This window comes from Suricata suricatta, chromosome 14 (assembly GCF_006229205.1).
Source record: "Suricata suricatta isolate VVHF042 chromosome 14, meerkat_22Aug2017_6uvM2_HiC, whole genome shotgun sequence".
In the NCBI taxonomy this organism is placed as follows: domain Eukaryota; kingdom Metazoa; phylum Chordata; class Mammalia; order Carnivora; family Herpestidae; genus Suricata; species Suricata suricatta.
Window position 1 is genome coordinate 67,825,850 of NC_043713.1, and position 22,684 is coordinate 67,848,533.

At 42.8% G+C, this 22,684-nt stretch overlaps 1 protein-coding gene across 10 annotated transcripts in view; it reads left to right on the forward strand.

Annotated features, from left to right (window-relative positions):
* Positions 1–22,684, forward strand: part of MTMR3 (myotubularin related protein 3) — a 137,455-nt gene that overhangs the window by 106,964 nt on the left and 7,807 nt on the right. For 8 of the 10 annotated variants that reach the window (XM_029923021.1, XM_029923023.1, XM_029923019.1 and 5 more), the window contains 11 exons: positions 1,292–1,388; positions 3,887–4,000; positions 8,141–8,346; positions 8,850–8,981; positions 10,126–10,237; positions 12,825–13,020; positions 13,635–13,820; positions 16,859–17,029; positions 18,352–18,497; positions 19,656–21,072; positions 22,233–22,343. In XM_029923021.1, the coding sequence (XP_029778881.1) occupies positions 1,292–1,388; positions 3,887–4,000; positions 8,141–8,346; positions 8,850–8,981; positions 10,126–10,237; positions 12,825–13,020; positions 13,635–13,820; positions 16,859–17,029; positions 18,352–18,497; positions 19,656–21,072; positions 22,233–22,343 (2,888 nt within the window). The remainder of the gene's footprint in view (positions 1–1,291; positions 1,389–3,886; positions 4,001–8,140; positions 8,347–8,849; positions 8,982–10,125; positions 10,238–12,824; positions 13,021–13,634; positions 13,821–16,858; positions 17,030–18,351; positions 18,498–19,655; positions 21,073–22,232; positions 22,344–22,684) is intronic. The other 2 variants (XM_029923026.1, XM_029923027.1) reach the window with 1 other exon arrangement.

The following is a 22,684-nucleotide window of genomic DNA, read 5'->3' on the forward strand; positions in this document are numbered from 1 at the left end:
AGAAATATTAATATTTGGTTAGTAGACCCTTTTGAGAGAGTGTTAACCTAATATTATATTATGTCCACCATCTTAAACTCCAGAAAACTCAGGTTTTGAGATCTGGCCCATAGTGTTTCTGATGAGGAGTTGTAGATATATATTACTATTTTTGATAAACTTGGTATTATTTTTTATGTATACTGTGAGTGTGGAACTAGGAGAGTAGCCAGTATAGTGACAAGGGTTAGGTTTTAAGACCAAACAGACTTGCCATAATAACCTCTCTCTCGGTTTCGGTTTTATCGTATGTAAAATGATCTCAGTTATAACCACTTGGAGTTGGTACTAGTGATTAAATGAGATAACCTAATTCTTTAAAAAAATTTTTTTAAATGTTTGTTTATTCTTGAGAGAGAGAGAGGGAGGGAGGGAGGGAGGACGAGCAGGGGAGGAGGGGTAGAGAGAGACACAGAATCTGAACCAGGCTCCAGGCTCTGAGCTGTCAGCACAGACCCACAGACCTGCAAGATCATGACCTGAGCTGAAATTGGCACTTAACTGACTGAGCCATCCAGGTGCCCTGAGATAACCTGATTCTTGATCAGAATTCCAAGATATGGAAACAGTCTAGCCATTTGTCAGTAGATGAATGGGCAAAGAATATGTGGTATATGTGTGTAATATTCTACACACAGGGATAATGGGCCATTAAAAAAAAGAAAGAAATTTTGGCATTTGTGACATCATGGAGGGACCTAGAAGTTATTATGCTAAGTGAAATAAGACAGAGAAAGACAAATACATGTGATTTCATTTGTATATGGGATCTAAATAACGGATACAGACTCATAAATACTGAGAACACACTGGTGGTTGCCAAAGAGGCATGTGGAGGATGAGCAAAATAGGTAAAGGGGATTAAGAGATACAAACTTCCACTAGCAGCATAAGGTACAGTCAGTAATACTATAATAACTTTGTATAGTGACAGATGGTACCTGTACTATGGTGAGCATCTCATAATGTACATAATTGTTGAATCACTATGTGATACACCAAAAGCTAATGTAAATTGTATGTTAGATGTACTTCAACTTAAAAAAATGTAATTTCCTCATTTCTTTGTATATAGTCTTATCCCAGCAAGGAATTTTTAAACTAAAATTAAATATAGTTTTAAAATAAAAACTGTAGTTGTAAACTAAAACTAATATATATTTTATTTATGTAATAACTGAGCAGGATATCTATGCTTTTATTCTGTTTTACAAAATGGTATTCATTTCTTTCTGCTATCCTTGGCCCCTAGGGGAACATGTAACATCAAGGTTTAAAAATGAAGTGGAGCGGATGGGTTTTGATATGAACAACGCCTGGAGGATTTCCAATATCAATGAGAAGTATAAGTGAGTTGTATGGGACCCTGTGGACTGTGTTTCCTAGCCAGTGCCTTTGCAGAAACCCCAATTCTCATGTGGCAGAACATTTGAACTTAGGCATTTTCTTTCAATAGAGATTACATCTAACTGCAAGGTCTTCAGAGTACTTCTTGAGCTTCTGTTCCCATTGTTGTCACTAGAGTGTAAAAGTGAACCTTAACAGAATTCTGGAAGCTTCCTATCCATCCCCTCCAGGTCTCTGTTCTTCGTGGCACGTGCATTTCCTGGGTAGTACTGTGTTCACATGTGGGCAGTCAGTTTCCATTGGTCTCATCACCACTTGACTTCACTTTGGAGATAGAATCAGTGATCTCACAAGCAGTGATAAAACACTCAGCAGGGAGTTTTTATGACAAATTTTACTCCAGATTCTATGACTTAGACATTAAATACTATTCTTTCTAGCTTCATAGCTTTAATCATTTGATCATTAAATATTAATATAATCATTATTAAATATTTCCGATTACCTGTTTCCTTAAATGGTATAAGTACTTTGGTGTGGGGGAGGGTAGTTAACTACTATGATTTTAGTGATCCAGGTTTCTATAAAACAAAAGATTGTTCAGGAGATTTAAATTAATATCCTTCTCTTAAGATTTCCTCTGGCAGTTGGAGGCATTAATCATTCCATTTTTTGAGCTGCCTCAAACCATGATGGCTGTTTTCCTGGTATATTTGTGGGTAACCATCTGAGCATTTCATTTTTAATTGGAAAAACTTCCACTAATTACTGTATGTAGCTCTTAACATGGACCTGGGCCAAGGAATTAAGAACATTGGGGTGTTATGAAAAAATTGGAGCCTTAGTTTTGTCGTACCTTTGCCTGTTTTCTGTCACAAGACAAAGCCAAGAATGGAGGTGGAGACTGGAGGAGAGTTCTCAGAGAGCCTGAGACTACAAAGCCTACACAGGCTTTGCTCATGTGTAACCCACATTTCCTATGCTGGAAACTGCTTATCTACATGTGAACACCTAGTGTTTGCTAAAGAAGTGACTACTAGGTAGTGTAATACTTAAAAGGACAAGAAGTGTAATGACCAAAATATTGGATGAAATCAGAAAACTGAATTAAACTAAGCTTATTGGGGAAAGAAAATGTTTGCATTCCAAAGCCAGTTGGTTTCCAAAATCCCTATTCAGATTCGGTTTTAGAAATTAACTTTTATCATTGAGTCCACCATTTCTACCTCAGAACCAGTCTTCCGGACATTGAAAAGTTCTTCCTACTACAAAGAAGGAGAGCTAAATTTACTCTTAAGTTTTAAACAAGATAAAAGAAATAAGACAAAAGAGCAAGACTCATGGTTAGCACATTAACTATGGTCATGGTGTCCTGGGTTATTTTTAGGAGTTTGTGGATAAGTGTTAAGTTGTAGAGCTACTCTTGGTCATAGATGTTCTTTTGGTTTAGTGGCTTTTAAATTCCTGATATTTAATCTAGAAATTGAGAACAAGTTGGAGGTACTTAGTGCAGAATGATCAGAACCCCCAATTCCTAAGCTACTTTGTGTTCTCTGCCTTTCCTGCCCTGTGCATAAGGCTAGGGCCAGGGAGTAGCGGTACAGGAGAAGGAGGAATTTGTGTATTTTAGGATTTGGATTAAAGGTCTTCTTGCCTTTACTATTGAAAAGGAATATTGAAATACCCGTAGAGAGCATTGTTCTTTAACTGAAACACCTTTCAGGAATAACTGCTTTTTAGGGCACCAGCTTGATTAGCATGCAGTTACTGGGTTCTTCTCTAATGAAAACAGGGCTTTTTTTCCCCGGTTATAATTCTGAAGTATATTTTAATAGAAATTATGATGAATAATAGCTCATTCACATTACTAACTTGGATCAATGGGTCTGTAATTATATATGCAAATGGCCTGTTCTGTGGTACTGTTTCTGCATACCCATGCCTGCCCCTGTTACCTCTATAATTAAGCCACATCAAAGACTGCATTAGTAATCCTATAAGGTCTCTGGAAACTTGAAGTTGTGGGCTCTTGTTCTTCCTCACATGTTTCTCTTTGATAGAAGCCTGAAAGAGTGAGGGTCTGGTAGAGGTGACAGACTTTCACTTCTGTAGTTGGATTGGGCACTTTGTGTAGTTAGAAATTACCTGTGTGTGTGTGTGTGTGTGTGTGTGTGTGTGTGTGTGTGTGTGTGTGTTTTACAACAGAAAGTTACAGTGGAGTAACTGTCGACTTATATTACTGATGTTAAGATTACCAGATCCTCAAAGGCAGAAGGAGGTGGAACAGGCCATGACAGTATCATGTGATATATACATAAGTAAACGCTCAAGGCACTGTTTTTGCTGAGTAGGCCAAGACTCAAGTAAAGCACCTTATTGCTTTTCAACTAGTTCTGGGGTAGCTTAATCAACATCCTCAATGCTGGCTCACCTAGTGTCTCCCCAACTTCTCCCTCCCTGTCTCCTTCCCCCACTCCCTCTTTCTCACCTTCCCCATTAGGCTATGTGGTAGCTATCCACAGGAGCTCATAGTGCCTGCCTGGATCACTGACAAAGAACTAGAGAGTGTAGCAAGCTTCAGGTCCTGGAAGCGCATCCCTGCTGTCGTCTACAGGTAAGTAAGCCTGGGCAGGCCTGTGGTCTGGTGTTACTGCCCACAACATGAGGTGTGCTTCCTCTGCTGTCACTAACCTGGGAAGGGAGGGAAGGGTTCAGAGAACTTCCCAGGCGGTTCTATGTTACATTATTGTAAAAACCACTCTTTCAGTGACACAGCAATATTTACTACATCCAGAACACTTGCTGATGGTTTATTTGATAAGAAAATTTTAATAGAAAAGTGGCTTGTCTTGCTATTTTAATATACTTCTGACATTCTGTGGATGATAATGTGCTTATTATTCCGCATTTATCTTCAGACGTTGGCCTTTGGATTGAGAGAGATGGGTTCCAGAAAGTAAGAATTGGGAGCATAGAGTTGAGCCATTTGTGATGGTCTTTGTTGTTGAAACTCCAACACATGAAAGAGCTCTGCTTTGAGAGGGAGCATTTAAAGAAGGCTAGGGCTTAGCCAGATAGAAGATCTCAGAGATCAAAGGCTTGAGAGCCAAGAGAGGAAGTTCTGAAGGGGGATGGTACTATGGTGAACGAGCACAGGTTTTGGAGTTCAGGTCTTTTCACTAATACTCCTTGCTAAGGCACCTAAACTCCCTAACTGGCCTCAGCCTGTACCTAATTAGTAAAGTGGGAGTGATGTTCTTACTTTACAGGTATGCTGTGCCTCCTAAATGAATCTGTAAATACTGGGCTTCTCTAAGAGTATGTTGTATTCCTGGGGGCTGCTTTTATAATTCATTGAGGAGCTCAGTTCTCAAGGATGCCTGTTAAGGTTTTAAGAAATCATTCCCCTTATATTGAAACTGTTTCAGATGTCATCTCTTTGTAATATTTACATTCTCCATTTCATTTTTCCAGTTTGCAGACTTTTTAGGCTTTTCTTGAATTTGGGCCAAACCAGTGGGGCTTAGTTAGAGACTTTCCTGCCAGAAGGCATTCCATTGAAATACTCAGGTTGTCAGAAGGGATTTATCTCCTTGTGGAATTTCCATTGAGGTAACCAGCTTGTTGATGTAGTCCACTGACAGCAAATTCTGATGACCATCCTGAATAGAGATGAAATAGTATTTGTTTCTGGCCCAGTGGAATCCATTAAATTTTCAGTCTCAATTTTCGTCACTGTTGTTTTCAGACACTCCTAGAAAAGTAGGTCACCAAATTTACCTATCACTCAAGTGGCAGGGATGACACAGGAATTACAGAGCTGAGAGAGCTGAAAGGATTTGTATCTTATCAGTGAGGGGCCCAGGTCAAATAGGAAAAGCAGCCAGCTGCTGCTCTGTGGCCAACAGCTGTGTTAGATCAGCAGCCCTGGCATTTGTAGGGTTTGCTGACTTTGAGCATAAGGGCAAAGGACTATCACGGGGCTTTAGGTGAATTGTTGGTAGAGAAGCCTGTAAGTGCGAGTTAGACAAAAACTTCTTAGAATAAACATGGGAAACCTTTCCTCCCTTCTAAAATTTATTCTAGAGAACACAAATCATAGGGTTTTCCCCCAATCCTTTCTGGAGATCATGGAATATATATAAATGAAATTTTTATTTCCAGTTTCTCTGAGAAAATCTCTCAAAGGATTACAAATGAAAGTTCTTAGTTAAATAAAGTCAGATAGGCTTCTAGGAAGTAGCCTCTGTTTTGGAACATGTGTCTTGTATCTCTGAGCCCCAGATTCAGTTGTTAATATTATTGGGGAGCTTTGTCAGGGGTATGTTGAAGAATGTTTTGGAGATACTCTGCCACTCTCTGCTTTGCCACCCTGGATTGGAAGATGCTTCTGAATCCAGCATACATGTATTGAATTTAGTTGTCTGTAGAGTGCAGTAGTGATTCCTGAGGTTGCTAACAGCAGTTACTTGACAGCACCACGCTGAACCAGCACCTGATTAGTGTTTTTCCCCACTGGGATGTGTTTAATTGGATTTATCACTGAAGACAGAGATTGCTAACACAGCAAGATAGTGCAAAGGGCATCCATCTGTAGTGCAAGTTATAGTTCCCCTTCTTTGTGCATTGAGTGGTTATTAGAGATTTGTAGTCATTTGAGAGCTTCCCCAACATTAATTTAGGGATAGTTTAAATATATCCATGTTTCTATATAAAATTGAAACCTTCTGTGATCAGTAGGAGACTTATCCATTGGATATCTTAATTTTTATATACTTTTTCCTGATTCTTTTTGTTAAAGTGGTAGAAATGCCCTTTGGTGACTTTTAGCTGTATTGCTTTGGTTCTTGATCATGTGGTAGGTGGTGTAAAGCATTTTAGAAGTCTGAACTGCTTATTGCAACAGCTCAGTTGCAATCTAGCTGTAAAGTGCTATGACACCTTAAAACCCAAGATCGAAGCTGAAGAGTGCCATCTTGTGTTCCTCTTGGGCACTGCTGGGAAGCATTGCAGAGAAAGAAGATGCTCAGGAAAGGCCCTGCCAGCCTCTTTTGTGAAGGTTTGGCATCAATCAGCTCAGCTGTTATCAGTGTCTATTATATATGCTAGTAGGTATTTTAGAGATTAGTGAGGTTTTATTTCAAGTTGGGCTCCATTCAGCAAGTGAGCCAGTTGAGCATATTGGCAATATACAAATTCTTTCCTTGTTTCTGTCTGTGAGGGAGGATTTAAAAACTACAAGTAGACTGATAGTTCCAGTGGGATTTGGTCATTGCCAAATTTAATTGGTTGCTCGTGGGCTCTAGAATTAAAAACAACAATCTTTCTTACACTGTTCCTTGAAGATGACAGATAGATACGATAGTGTGTTTTATTTAAATCTGTTTCCTATGTGTTATGTGTGTGTATGTGTTAGATTTTAATGGGATGCAAGACATTGATAGTTCCCCCCCGGGATATAGCACTGGGGGGCATTTAACTTTTTGCTTATTAACTTCTTATTCTGCTTAGTTTTGTAATCAATGGTTTACTTTTATAACTTTTTAAAAACCACTTTAAGATTGTCACATACAGTTCATGCTTTTAATGTGTTCAGTTTTTTTTTTTTTTTTTAGCCTCTTCACAGGGTTGTGCAACTATCACTACAGTCAATTTTAGAACATCTTTACCACCTCAAAAAGAAACCCTGGATCCATTAGTAGTCACTCCTTATTCCCTCCCCAATCTTCCTAGCCCCGGGTTACTAGTAATCTACTTTGCCACTACAGATTTGCCTATTCTGAACACTTCTAATAAATGGAGTCATACCATATGTGACCTTTTATGACTAATTTCTTTCACTTAGCATAACATATTTCAGGTTCATCTATGGTGTAGTATTTATTGGAACTTTATGCCTTTTAATTGCCAAATATTACCTTTATAACTTTTTAATTGCTAAAATCACCTAAATTCCTAACTAGGAAAAGACTGGGTTTTAATAGCATCTTGAAGTAGACTTTTGGGTGAGATTTCTGGTCTTACTTCTTAAGAAAGCATCTGTTGGAGTATAGCTTATTGAGGTTTTTGCTGTTCCTTCTAAGAGTTTAAGTAAAGGTAGCTGGCTCATTGAGCTATCTGCCTATAATAAGAGCAGTTTGTGAGTCATGAAATCTCAGGGGATTTTATAGAGTAGTCCAGTGTGGGTCAGGTAGGTGTTTGAGTCCCAAAGGTGGGATCTTGTTTTGACAAGAATCCCCAGAGCCAACCATAAGTGCGTAGTTGCTGTAGTGGGCCCTCAGAAGTTGGTGTGAAAACAAATATTTCTATTTCAGCATCTATTATGCCAGGACTTTCAGGGGCAGCATTATAAAGGAGCGATTAGTGTTTCATTATTGAGTAGCAGAGTTAATGTAGTATTTGTAGATTATTTCTTACCTGATTTTCCAAAAATAAATTTAAAGAGTCAAACATTTACTTTATGAATATTTGTTTTTTCTAAGCATACACATTTACCATTTTGTTAGTAACTCTACAAAGATCTTTAAAGTAGTATAATATTTGAGAAAGATCCAGATAGGTTTTGTTGTTAGTCCTGTTGCTGTGGAAGATTTCTGCCCTTAGATGACTTGAAGCTAACTTTACATCACTTACTTATATTTAAGCTTTTCATTAATGCATTTAAAATCTACTACCTTACTTTTTGTGTGAGCACAGAGTATCTGAATGGGGCCACTGAGATGGGTGTAGTTGCTGTTTCTTATTCCTTATGCAGGCACCAGAGCAATGGAGCTGTCATTGCCCGCTGTGGACAGCCGGAGGTCAGCTGGTGGGGCTGGCGAAATGCCGATGATGAGCATCTGGTACAGTCAGTAGCCAAAGCTTGTGCCTCTGATTCCCGATCAAGTGGCAGCAAGCTGTCAACTAGGAACAGTTCTCGAGACTTTCCAAATGCAGGAGACCTTTCTGATGTGGATTTTGGTAAGATGCTCCCTGGACCCGTGGCAGCAGTTTTTATAGTATCTGTGAGAACTTTTTCTTGAAATGGCCTTCTTCTTGTAAGACATAGGATTTGTTTCATAGGAGAGAGCAGGCAAAGCTTTAATTGATGGGATTATTTCAGAAGTCACACATCTTGACAAGGAACCAGAAGACTCTTTAAGACTTGGCTTAAGAGGACTAGAGTGTTGGTTGTCTTTCTTGTCACTGTGACAAGAATGGAGTATATAAGTGATAGGGGACCTGGAATGTCTTCAGACCATGGCAGGAGACACTAGCTTTTGTTAAAGAAGTACACATGTAGAAATTAGATAAAGGAGGTTGTAGGGAGAAGTCCTATCTATCAAGGGTTCTTGTTAGGTGGGTTTCACTTAATTGAGGTTTTGTTTGTTCTATTATTATAATAGGTGTCTTTGGTTCTTATTTTGCACAATTCTGGGAGATGGGTTCATTCAGTTTTTCATCCCTGCTCCTGATGTTCCTAGATTCTTCTCTGTCAAATGCTTCCGGAGCGGAAAGTTTAGCCATCCAACCACAGAAGCTGTTGATCTTGGATGCACGCTCCTATGCAGCAGCTGTGGCAAACCGAGCCAAAGGAGGAGGTTGTGAATGCCCAGGTGAGGTGTACAGCGCTCTGTCTCCTAACATTCTGTTCTTGTGAGTTCAGCCAATGCCGAGCTGGGTCTTAGTTCTTATTTTGAAATGACTGGCAAACCGTGTTCCTCAGCCTGTTTGGATTCGTAACACTGTAGTTTCTTTTCAGGGAAGAAATGGAGGATGGGGTGCATTGAAACCAAATAATCGATTATTTCCTCAACCTTAAGTGATATTAAAAAATAAAAAAAGTCCTCCACTGTAGTAAGGTCTGTTCTTGTTTGCAAGTTGCTTTAGTGGCTCGATTTCTCAGCCTTATAAAAGCGTTCTGTTGGCTTTGACAGTGGATTTACTCATCACTGACCTCACAGGAAACTCCCACATGGCTTCTACTTAGGAAACCTGAGGTGGGAATAGAAGCAGTAAATACTGAACGCTAGCAAAGCACCTCTGTCCTGACCTATAGCATCCTGACTATTTGGATGCTGGCTTTCTCTAAGAAGGGATCCTTTCAGTGCCAGATGTGTGCTGATGGAGCAAGTAGTGGCACCAAGCTCCTTATTCAGAAGCAGTTGTACTGAGGTGGAATTTGAATGCATAAACGCATTGTTCTGCCAGGTTCTTTTCAAAGAAGTTCCAGAGCTACAAGTTAGAAATGGCCCCAAAGGGGCTCCTGGGTGGCTCAGTCAGTTAAGCGTCTGGCTTCAGCTCAGGTCATGATCTCATATTCATGAGTTCGAGCCCCATGTCGGGCTCTGTGCTGACAGCTCAGAGCCTGGAGCCTGCTTCGGATTCTGTGTCTCCTTCTCTCTCTGACCCCTCCCCTGCTTGTGCTGTCTCTCTGTGTCTCTCAAAAATTTAAAAAAAAAAAAAAAAAAAAAGGCTCCAGAAGTAAACCTGGGATGGATGTAGATCTTTAAAAAAAGCAAGAGCTTTTTTTATGTCCAGATCTTCACAAATCTAATCTTCCTTTTTCGAAAAGAGCTAAAATTCAAGCACCATTTCCCTCTCATAAAGGACTGGACAAATAGGCATCAAGACATTGCAGTTTTATTAGTCAGCAGCTCTTGGTGGGGTTGTTTTGTAGCCAGTTTGCTGCTCTTAAATTTGGCCACGTGGGCTTTAAATTCAACATATTTTTGTTCTCTTTATTGTTATTCTCTGCAGAGTATTACCCAAACTGTGAAGTAGTGTTTATGGGGATGGCAAATATTCATTCAATTCGGAGGAGTTTTCAGTCTCTGCGGTTGCTGTGCACACAGATGCCTGATCCTGGAAAGTAAGACCTTGGCCTTAGCTTTAATTTTGCATTGCTTTTTTAAAAATGAGTTTGGAGGTGTCTTTTCTTCTGTTTCTTGATAGAGTTCAGTTTGACTTTCAGTCCCTGCGGGCATTCTCCTTTCTGTGTTAGCTGCACAACCACGCAAAGGAGATGCTGGAGAAAAATGTAGCCCTTCGAAAGATGTAAAGATATGGAGCACAGAACAGATCTCAGTCCTCAGAAAATCACTGCCTTCTTGTTTTTCTTGGGACCTCTTCCTTCTCTTCTACGTTGTTTTTGGGTTTTTTTAAATTCTTTGGTTTTTGACATCTTGCAGTGACACTTACCTGCCTTAAGCTGGGTGGGATGTTTTACCTTCAAGAGTCAAAGTTTATTCATCATGTTCTAAAAAGGGTTAAGCTGTCTTTAAACTTACTGTTGGGTGAGTTTCTTTTTACATTTGCTTCTGATTCCTAAACTACTGCCTCTTATTTACTAAGAGCATTACCAGATTTTTATTGCTTATTAAAAATGAATGGCTGGCATTTGCTGTGAGATAGATGAATTAACACCCCCTTTGCCTTCCAAGGGAACTGATTGCTGATTAAATTCGAGATAAATTAGCAAGAATGCTCTGTAAAACAAATGTGGGCAGATAATTATTTAAAACCCCTGTTTTACTATTTCAGGAAGCCAGAAATAGTGCCAGAGAAGACAGAATTTTCTCTTTTCTTTGTGCTGGAGCCCATAGCTATTTCCCTGGGTTCTGTCCAGTCGATCCTCCTGATCACATCAAGTTTTGCAGAAGTCCTTGATTTATTCAGCCAAATGGCTGCCTGAACCACTTGTACTAACTCCTGGTAGCAAATGATTAAATTCATCACAGTTGGAAAAAGCCCAGAGGGTGAAGCAGTTGTCCTTGGGGAAAAGCCTGAGCGAGGAAATGAGTTTGCTGCTCTGCTTTGGGGATTAGCAACTTGTATCTGCTACACATTTACAGAACCTGGCTAGCAGTATTCTCATCCCCAAACGTGGGGCACTGAAAGATCCTGCTTGAGGACTCAGAAGATCTGCCACTAATTGACTCTGTGACTTTGGCCAAGTGGCTTAATTGCTATGGGTATCAGTTTTCCTGTTTATAAAATGAAAGGGATAGAATCAACACTACCTCATCTCAAATATCCACATTTTAAAGTTCTTTCTTTAAAAGCTATTTTTTAAACTCAGTCAAAAAGATGTAATTGACCTGTACCTGGTCCAAAGGAATGTCTGGGGATTGTATTAAGGAAAAAGTAATGCTTTGCCTGTTTTTTGGGCAGCAAATCATGAGGCAGTACTGAAGCCTCCCTTGGGGGTAAAAAAGAAGTCCTAGCATTGGTGGGATCAGCTATAAGCAAGGCTCTCCACACGTGTTGGAGGCTGTGGAGAGCTAGAGCACTGTGTGTTTCTGCTCCAGTGTAGGAATCAGGCAAGGGAGTCTGGAGTCTCTCAGAAGCTCCTTGGTTGGATGATAGTGAAGTGTAGTGTAGGCATGTTCTTGCCTAGTGTTGGCAGAGGCTTCTCAGAGCCCTCTGACAGAAGTATTTATTCCCTCCTTTGACTTAGTGTTGGAAGGGCTAGACTGCCGTCTTAACTACAAATCTGATCACATTTTGGAGAAATCAGAGCTTTTGAGGGGTGGGGATATAAGGAGTGGAATTTTCATGACAGGGCACAAGAAACAAAATGTCAACACAGTTAAAAACAAGTGTAATCAGCTTGTGATTACTTCCAAGCAGTAATTCTTGGGATTGGATATCTCCTGAAGGTCTTTCAGAAGAAGGTTTTTCTAGATCCCTGCTGAATGAAGTCTGTATAAGTCCAGTAATACCATATAGCCATTAGTGTACTAATATCTAGTGTACTTATACATATCTGTATGCACACTTTATTATACACACACACACACACACACACACACACTTTTTTTTGAGAACTTGTTGAGTATAGTTGCTGATCATTAAATGTAAGTACTTTTTGTTTTACAATGTCTGAAGTAGCTATATTTCTTTCAGAAGACTCCAGAAATAACTACTTATACTGGGTATATAATTACCATGGACTGAGAAATAGTAAATGTTAATTGTCAGAAATAGCCATAAGATTTCTGGAACAAAATTTCTATTATTGTCCTGTTTCTGAAGCCATCCTTTATTGCATAGTAGGGCTTAAGCCTCATCTTTGTACATGCTTTGTAAAGACAGAGATTGTTTTATCTTGGCAGTCTTTTATTTGGAGGGAAAAATCTTTGGAAATTGCTTCTTAATTTCATGGCTATTTGGCAGGATGCAGTAAATCATATAAATCAGGATGTCCTCATCCTCCCCTCCCCCAAACTCTTTTTGGCGGGGGGGGGGGGGAGAAAGAAAGCGAGCACGCATGAGGGGTAGGGGCAGAGTGAGAGCTAGAGAATCTTAAGCAGCCTCCACATTCAGTGTGGAGCCTGATGTGGGCTTGATTCGATGACTCTGGGATGGTGACCTGAGCTGAAATCAGGAGTCAGATGCTCAGCTGACTGAGCCACCCAGGCACCCTTCCTTATCTCCTTCTGTTTTTATTTTTATAGTTGGCTCTCAGCTCTTGAAAGCACAAAATGGCTCCATCACTTGTCTGTGCTTCTGAAGTCAGCGCTTCTGGTAGTGCATGCCGTGGATCGTGATCAGCGGCCAGTACTAGCACATTGCTCTGATGGCTGGGACCGAACTCCCCAGATTGTGGCATTGGCTAAGCTCCTGCTGGATCCTTATTACCGTACCATAGAGGTGGGTGCATCCAAAGAGTAGGATTTGGTACTTCACTACAAGTGGGGGAAACCTTGGAGGGTTTTATGACCAGTTTGGGTCTTGGTGGTTAAGTCTAAAGAAAGTGAAATTTGTTTTTAAATCTTTGCTCCTTTACCTTGAGCTCACGTATCGTGGTGCCTGCCATAGTTCTTGTGCCTTATAAAATGGAGCAGATTGTAGGTAACAAGGTATTGAGAATACACGTTTTTCTTTGCAATCTATCTCCTTGGAAATGTTTTAGCTACCCCAGGAAAATGGGGATCTTGGTAGCACAAAATATAGAACTTAAAAAAAAATTAGAAAAAAAATGTAGCTTTTGTCTAGTGAATGAAAGAGGCTAAAAAGTATAGACTCAAGAAAGGCTTAGATAAATGCTTAGTATTAGTACCCTTTTGATGATTATGGAATAGAGTCGAGGAAAGTGGAAAATTGCCCTAAGCTTGTGTCTCATGGAGTCTTTGGGCCATGGGGCTGGGTCAGGGCTTCTGTCGGCCTTACTGGGAGCTTGTTAAAAGGGATTACTGCTCTTAGTCCTGACAGGCTTGGGACTGTCATAGGCTCGATAGACAGTCACAAATGGTCTCTCCTTGCAGGGTTTCCAAGTCCTCGTGGAGATGGAGTGGCTGGACTTTGGACATAAGTTTGCTGACCGGTGTGGTCATGGGGAGAACTCAGATGATCTCAACGAACGCTGCCCGGTGTTTCTGCAGTGGCTTGACTGCGTTCATCAGCTTCAGAGGCAATTTCCTTGCTCTTTTGAGTTCAATGAAGCATTCCTTGTGAGTTTGGGCTTGTGATTCTTCATTTTGGAGACTTTCTAAAATGGGGGTGTCAGTGCAAATGTTAGTGAGCTAGTTTTTACAGGAAATGATGTATCCTTTTTAGAATTTAATAAGGAGCCATTCTTTCTCTCATTTTTAATTAAAAACAATAAGAAGTGTTTGTTTATTCAGTGAATTCAGGTGTGTTAGGTTTGCATAAAGTTGTGTTTTGTATTTTTTTTAAATGTTTATTCATTTTTGAGAGAGAGAACACAAGGGGGGGAAGGGACAGAGAAAGAGGGAGACACAGAATCCAAAGCAGGCTCCAGGCTCTGAGTTCTCAGCCCAGAGCCTGACACGGGGCTTGAACTCACAAAACTTAGATCATGACCCGAACCAAAGCCAGACACAAAACTGACTGAGCTATCCAGGCGCCCCAAGTCTCTGTGTTGTTTTCAACTTAGCTTTTATGTTTTAAAGTTTATTATTTATTTTGAGAGAAAGAGCACAGTTGAGGATAAGGGGAGAGAGAGAATCCCAAGCAGGCTTCACACCATCAGCATAGAGCCCTATGCAGAGCTCCAACCCACAAAACTGTAAGACCGTGACCTGAGCTGAAGTTAGATGCTCAGCCACTGAGCCACCCAGGCACCCCTAAACTTAGCTTTTAAAATAGATAATGGGGCAGGGGGAAGGGAAAAAAATAGATGATTGAAGTCCTAAGTAGTTAGAAATAATAGGGATGGCTCAGTCGGTGGAGCATGTGACTCTGATCTTGGGGTTGTAAATTCAGATCCCACCTTGAGTGTAGAGATTACCCAAAGATAAAATCTTTAAAAGAAAAAAAAAGGGGCATATCTTCTGCTCCCTCTAGTCTGTCAACCCCCCTGCGTGTGTCTCATACTCACTGCCCCCTCTCCTTTGACAGAGACTCCCTGTTCTTGCCCTGTTTCCGCCCCTTCCTACCCTGCTGCACCAGCTCCCACTGCCTGTGCTCAGCTGCATGGTGCCAGCCTTCTCCTCTCTACTGCATTGTTGCCATTAATACATAAACATAGCCTAGTGCCTCCCATCTCCTCAAAACCCTTTCTCAGCCTTGCATCTCTTGTCAGCTATTCATCTCATTTTATTTCATTTCTTCATGGCATAACTCCTCAGGTCTTCTGGATTTACTGTCTCAAATTCCTTTTTTCCTATTTTCTCTTAAACCCGCTGTAGTCAGGTGTTCACCCCACCAGTTTACCAGAGCTGTGACCTTCATGTTGCTCTTAATCAGCTCTCAGTTTCATCTTGTGAAGAACATTTTTTTATTGTGGTATAAGTGACAATATAACATACTATTAATTTCAGGTATACAGTATAATAATTTAGTATTTATATATTGTAAAATGATCACAATAAGTAGTTTAAAATCAAGTCACCACACATTTTTTTCTTATGATGGGAACTTTCAAAACCTACTCCCTTAGCAACTTTCAAATACGCATTAGAGTATTACTAGCTCTGGTCACCATGCTGTGCATTATATCTCAATGACTTAATTAACTGGAAGTTTATATCTTAGACTGTCTTCATTTTACTGTTTGACACTGTGTAATCACACTGGTCTTGAAACCCTTTAAGTTGATTCCCAGCACAAACTCTCCCTCAGTTCTTCTCTGCCTCACTAGCTGGTCTGTCTCCTTTGCTCTGCTGGTTCTTCCTTACCGCCCCATTGCTGAATGTTGGAATGCTCCAGGGCTCAGCCTCCAAGGTGTTTCTGTATCTTTCTGCCTCTTGGAAGATTTCATCCATTCTGCTAGCTCTGATTGCTCTCCATGATTCCCACATTTATAGTAACATCTTCAGCTCAGATCTCTCCACTAACTCTAGACTCACATATCCAACTGTGACTGCTCAGTATCTCCATGTGGATGTCCTAATGGTATTTCAGACTTTACCTGTTCAGACTTGATTCTTGATTTCCATATCTTCCCACCCCTAAATCTGATCTTCCAAGAGATCTTCTGCCTTACCAAGTGGCATTCAGTCCTTCAGTTTATCTAGGGCAGAAACTTGTATGGCAAATTTCTCCTCTCTTTCATACTCCACATTTAGTCTAACAGCAGATTCTGCAGCTTTGCTTCCAAAATCTGTCTAAAACCTGATTACTTCTTGCTGTCTTCACAGTTCCCACATTGGTCCAAGTTACGTCTGTCTTCCCTAATTCCACAGCGTCAACCCAGCAGCTATAGGGATCCTTCTCAAACATAATTCAGACCATATCATCCCCCTACTCAGAAACCTCCAAAGGCTTCCCATTTCACACAGAGTAAAAGTCACAGTTCTTAAAGTGGCCTGCAGAGCTGTCCTAGAGGTTACTCATCTGCATTCATTTCCTACCATTCCCTTCCTTGTGCAGTATCCTTCAGTCACACTGGCCTCCTGTTCCTTGGAAATTGCAAGGACACACTCACCTCAAGACCATTGTGTTGGCTAGTGCCTCTGCCTGGAGCATTTCCCCCTCAGATACTCACTTGCTCTCACTTCCTTCCCCTGCTGCCCTGCATGTGTCCTGTTCTGCTCACCCTTCCTTATTATGGTCCACAGCATTGGTCACCCCTCCCCCACAACTAGAACCAGCTCCATCAGGGTAGGATAGTTGCTTGTCCAGTACTCATAGAAATGTCATTAATGACCTATTGAGTGGAAAGTTGTTTGGAAGTGGGTTCTGAGTTCAGCCTTGGATTACACACTGACCTGCTCCTGTACCCAGTTTATATGTTCTCTGACTCTTGAGTATGGCTGTTAACTTAGGACTTTCAGACTGGTTGCCAGGAAGTCCAAGAGGAACGGGTGTGCTGACGATCTGTCTTTGTTTCTTTTGACTCGAGAATGGTAGTGGTTGGGTTGGGTGCTCTGGGATTGGTCTTGTGAGAAGGCAGCTCTTGTGTGACTTACGTTGTTCCCCCACCCTTAACGAGTGTGAATTCTGAGCTGCTCTCAGGGATGTTGGGGAAGGGTGGCTCGGGGGGCTGGCCTTATCCCAAAGATTGCTTGATTTTGGACTTCTGCAGGTGAAACTGGTGCAACATACTTATTCCTGCCTATTTGGAACATTCCTGTGCAACAACGCCAAGGAGAGAGGGGAAAAGCATACTCAGGAGCGGACGTGTTCTGTGTGGTCGCTGCTTCGGGCAGGCAACAAGGCTTTCAAAAACCTACTGTATTCCTCTCAGTCAGAAGCCGTATGTATCCTTCAGCCCTTCCTCTCTGATCAGAAGAAGGAATTTGGGGATGGTGACATGTGGGTCTTTTTCAGTAGTGACTATTTCCTCAAAGGCATTGCTGTTGTCTTTGGGTGGGTTGGTTCCACTTTTTCCCATCTGTTCCTAGAGAGGCTTATTTCCTGGTGCAGTTCTAACTGTGATTTAATACACATCTTTGTTTTGCCACTCCAGCCATGAATCTTTTCTGGCATCTCTGTCAGAGCTTACCTTTCTCCTAGCATGCTCTAACAAGTGGAAGAGGCACTTAAGTTGTCTCCTGGATACCCCCTCATAGCTCAGAGGGAGCTGCCAACAGGCCCCCAGCATCCTTCCAATGTCCTTAGGTGATGATATCCACTTCAGCTCCTGTCTCAGCAGAAAAATGTGTAGGACATTAGCATGTGTATCTGTGTAATTTTCTGCTCACATGGAGAACTGGCAGGCCCTTTAAGACTTTGCTCCTTAAAGGAACACCTTCTGTTAAGCAGAGGAAAGGAGGCATGCACATCTGTGTTGATACATAGCAATGTTCCTTGTGTCAGAATGCATCTTAAGTTCTAAAGAAGTAAAGAGGAGGCTAATCAGAGGTTACATTGCTTTGCTGGACTGTTAATATGTTTCTTACTACATTTAAATAGTCAAAGATTTAAGCTAACTGCTTCTCTCTTTCCTTCACTGTGCCTGCTGGGGAAGTAACAATACAGAAAGAAAATGCCCTTCTTTTCACATGATTATTTATTAAAATTTTTTTAATGTTTTTTATTTATTTTTGAGAGACAGCCCGAGCAGGGGAGGGTCAGAGAGAGAGGGAGGCACAGAATCTGAAGCAGGCTCCAGGCTCTGAGCTGTCAACACAGAGCCCGATGTGGGGTTTGAACCCACAAACCATGAGATCACGACCTGAGCTGAAGCCAGACGCTTAACCGACGGAGCCACCCAGGTGCCCCTCCCAGGATTAACTTAAATGATCCCATAAAACAGGTTTGACTATGTCTTCTGAAGCCATGTTTTTATACTAGGAAATAGTCATCATCCAGTGGAATGACTCACTGGATGAGGAGACAAATTGAGCTGTTAGAAGAGTCAGTCATTCAGTAAAGTAATCCTAAGAAATAATTAAATGAGAAATAGATTTAAAAAAAAAATCCTTTTTGATTTTCATGCCCACAAGAGGCTCTCATGAGAAACGCAGATGGTACAAGCAAGACCTGTTGGGTGTTCGAGCTTGGTAATTGTTTTCACCCTCATTCATTTCTCAAGCCTTGTTAGAGGAGTTGTTTAAACCCCTGCTCTCTCCTCAGGTGCTGTACCCTGTATGTCACGTGCGTAACCTGATGCTGTGGAGTGCAGTGTACCTGCCCTGCCCATCCCCATCTACCCCTGTGGATGACAGCTGTGCACCATATCCAGCCCCTGGCACCAGCCCTGATGATCCTCCTCTGAGCCGGTGAGCCCCTGGTTGATGCCAAGGCCTCAGGCCCTGCGTGGGTGTTATTTCTGTGTTGTGACATGTCCAAGGCATGGTCAGAGATCATGACATTAACTCCACACATCTCTCTTAGGTGTCTGAGGTTTTCTCAGGCAAGGTATAAGGTTTCTGGCTACAAGGCCATAAGAGTCTCATTTCTTTGGGCCCTGTCACTACATTGTCCTGCTACACGCACTAACCAGTTTGTCAGTGATGGAGCAAATCCTTTGGGTTCCTTGTGACCTTCTGGCTTGAGTTTCAGTCACTGCTCTATGCTCCTGCCTTTCTGCCATGATTTATCTTCTTGGGCTTGAAAGGCAAATGTCGTATGATAGGCAAGTTTGGCTTTGCTACATGAGAATTAATTTTATTTAATTCAGACTGCCATGTAATAATTTAAAAATTGTAATAGCAGAAAATCAGCAATGCTACTTTCCTTTGCTCATTTTGTTGAGAAACAGAGTAGTATCATGAACTTTTTATTTATTTAAAAAATTTTTATTATTTTTCTTAATGTTTATTTTTGAGAGAGAGGGAGTGTGAGCAGAGGAGGGGCAGAGAGGGAGGAAGACACAGAATCTGAAGCAGGCTCCAGGCTCTGAGCTGTCAGTACAGAACCTGATGTGGGGCTCGAATCCACAGACTGCAAGATCATGACCTGAGCTAAAGTCAGATGCCTAACTGACTGAGCCACCTAGGCGTCCTAAAAATTTTTTTTAAATGTTTATTTTTGAGAGAGACAGAGCATGAATGGGGGAGGGGCAGAGAGACAGGGAGACACAGAATCCAAAGCAGGCTCCAGGCTCTGAGCTGTCAGCACAGAGACCATCATGAGGCTCGACCCCACAAACTGTGAGATCACCACCCAAGCCAAAGTTAGACACCCAACTGAGCCACCCAGGTGCCCCAAACCTTTTTTTTTCCTAATTGCATTTGCTGTTAGTCTGTATGTAAGAGTGTGGGGTGGGAGGTTGAGAGGAAATTTGCCTTTGTAGGGGTCTGAGCCTCATTTTAGAGATGTCGTAGCTTTTTAAGTAGTGAACCCAGTTAGGAAACAACTGCCTGTTAAAACTGATTGTCTCCTACCTCCTCTGAACAGCCTCAGATTCTCATTTCCCTCAAACTCCTTTGGTTTAGGCTACCAAAGACTAGATCATTTGACAATCTGACCACCGCCTGCGACAACACAGTGCCTCTAGCCAGCCGGCGCAGCAGTGACCCGAGTCTGAATGAGAAGTGGCAGGAGCACCGGCGCTCACTGGAATTGAGCAGCCTGGCTGGTCCTGGGGAGGAGCCTCTCGATCCTGACAACCTGGGGAAGTCAAACAAAGTGCTGGGTGGCGCCGAGCTGTCTGTTGCAGCTGGAGTGGCCGAAGGGCAGATGGAGAACATTTTGCAAGAGGCCACCAAAGAGGAGAGCGGGATAGAGGAGCCTGCCCATAGAGGGAGCATTGAGAGGCAGCAGGTCAAAGAGGAGGCTCTCTTAGAAAAGGAAATCAGGGGGAAGACCCCAGAGGGCTCAGCCATTATCCTTCCTCAAGAATCAGAATTGGGTGATGCTGCTTTGAGAAACCATCCAGGCACTAGCCTTTCTCTGTTCTCACAGGGTATTTCTGAGCAGCAGGGTGGGCTTAGTATTCTCCCCAGTTCTCTCCAGGAGTCTCCCAGGGAAGAAGGTACCCAGGAGGTCCCTGTGGAACAGCCTCCAATAGGAGCTATCACAGAAGACAGGGAGGAAGCATTTCTTCCAATCCCAGTAGATCTAAAAGTTGGGTATGGTACCTCACAGTCAAGTTCTCTGCTGCCTTCCCAAGTCCCATTTGAGGCCAGAGGACCAAATGCGGACAGTTCAATGGACATGTTAATGGAAGGTCAAGTCAAGTCAGAAAGTGGGCCTGAAGGCCATCATAGACCTTGCCTGGTAAACAGTGGCTGGTTCAGTGGCAAGGACATACCTCCTCAAGCCACGGAGCCCTGGCCTTCAGAGAGGAGCATAGCTGAGAGTCCCCAAGTGGGATCTGTGGTACATAGGACTTCCCCTGGGAGCACCCACAGCCCCACGCGTTCTCCTTGTGCCTTGCCTTTAGCCGAATGTAAAGAGGGGCGTGTGTGCAATGGTGCCCTGGAGACGGAAAATAAGGCTTTAGAGCAGTCCCCGGGGCTTAGCACCCTGCAGAAGCACCCTACCCCCAACGGGCACTGCACCAATGGAGAGGCTGGTAGGAGCAAGGACTCACTGAGCCGCCAGCTGTCTGCTACAAGCTGCAGCTCTGCCCACTTACACTCGAGGAACTTGCACCACAAGTGGCTGCACAGCCACCCGGGGAGGCCGTCTACAACGGGCAGCCCTGACCAACCTTCCCGCAGCCACCTGGATGATGATGGCATGCCTGTGTACACGGACACTATCCAACAGCGCCTGCGTCAGATTGAGTCAGGCCACCAGCAGGAAGTGGAGACCTTGAAGAAACAGGTGCAGGAGCTGAGGAGTCGCCTGGAGAGCCAGTACCTGACCAGCTCCCTACGCTTCAATGGGGACTTTGGGGATGAAGTGGTGAGTAGACCGTGGTGCCTGCATAGCTGCCAAAGGAGAGGACACACAGAGGCTGGGCAGTCTTCATGTCTTGTGCCTGGTGATTGGTACACATTTCTAAAAGAATTGGAAAGGTGCAGGGTAGTCCTATTGAGAAGCTGGAGATCAGCCTCTGCCATGTGAACAGCAGTCTGCCTGTTGTTCTTTCCTGCTTTTCTTAACTTTTCCACCGCATGTTCCTGTTTAGGAGGTTAGGATAAGGAAGAGTTAGCACTATGTGGTTGGTCAGATCTCTTTGGAGAGAGGATCATGTTGTAAGAAAGCACATGAACCCCTGGGTAGAATGACATTAGTATGGCAATGGCAAATATTCCTGTCAAATTATAGTGTCTCTCCTACCCCGGGAAGCTAGTAAACTGTGAGCCGTCATCTCCCTCCCCTCAAACATGGGCTGTAGCTGTGCAAGTTTAACAAATATTTCTATATGCCTTCTGGCAGGTGATGGCAAGTAGAAACGGGGAGAAGGTATTGGTGTTGGCACTGTCAAGGAGTTAGCACTGATGGGGCCTGGTTACTGGAAGTGGGGCTCCATGAGGGGAGGTTCTCAGGGAGGTGCTCTCCTCACTGATTGGGTCTGACTTGTGTGCAAGTACAAGCGTGAGCCTGGCTCTGAAGCAGTCAGCATACATTAAAGGCGGGCTCATCCAACGACTTTCAGTTCAGACAGACTTTTTGGTTTTTCCTTCATACTAATGGTGGTTTCTCATTTTCCCAAAGCGTCCTTCGGAGAAAGGAGGACATGCCCAAAGCACGCAGTTTCAACACACAGATGTAGGTGACAGGGTTGGATTAACAGACTCACTGGAACAGGTCAAACTCAGAGTTCACACTCCATCCTGGTCACTTATGCCCCAGTCACTTCCTGGAACCCAGGGACCATCTTTGCACTGCAGAGTCACTGCATACAGCCTTAGACCTACCTGTGTATCTCTCTTCCACCTGAGTTCAGGCCTGTCTCTGCACCTGCTCAATCCATTTCTTGGTGGCTGATGCATCCACAGATTTGGCAGCCCTAACACTCAGGCCCACCCGAAGTCTCCGGTGCTCCCTTCTTTTCCAAGCCCTTTCTTCTCTGGGAGGAGCCAGGTTCATTCTGTTCAGCTGTGTTTGTTTGCCAACAGACTTCAATCCCCGACTCGGAAAGCAATCTGGATCAGAACTGTTTGTCTCGCTGCAGCACAGAGATTTTCTCTGAAGCCAGCTGGGAGCAGGTGGATAAACAGGACACGGAGGTACAGGCTCAGCCCCTGTTCTGAGTGCCATCCATGCAACTGTTTTATGGTTCTTCTACACCCCCATCCCTGTCCCATGCCCCTGGCCAAGGAATGACCTCATAGCACACTTAGCCTTGAGCCTCTGTGAATCCCTGTCAAGCCTAGAATTTCTGATCCAGGGAGACTCAGCAAGATGTCCTCTCTCATTGCCTCTGTGGACTAGAGCCTTGCCAGCTCTCATAGTGACCCAGGGTGCTGCTGCCTGATACTTTAACTCAAGGGAGTTTGGAGTCCCTTCTAGGGACACGATTTGGACGCCTTTCTTGTACTGCTGACATCAGACCTGCTGGGCTGGTGCC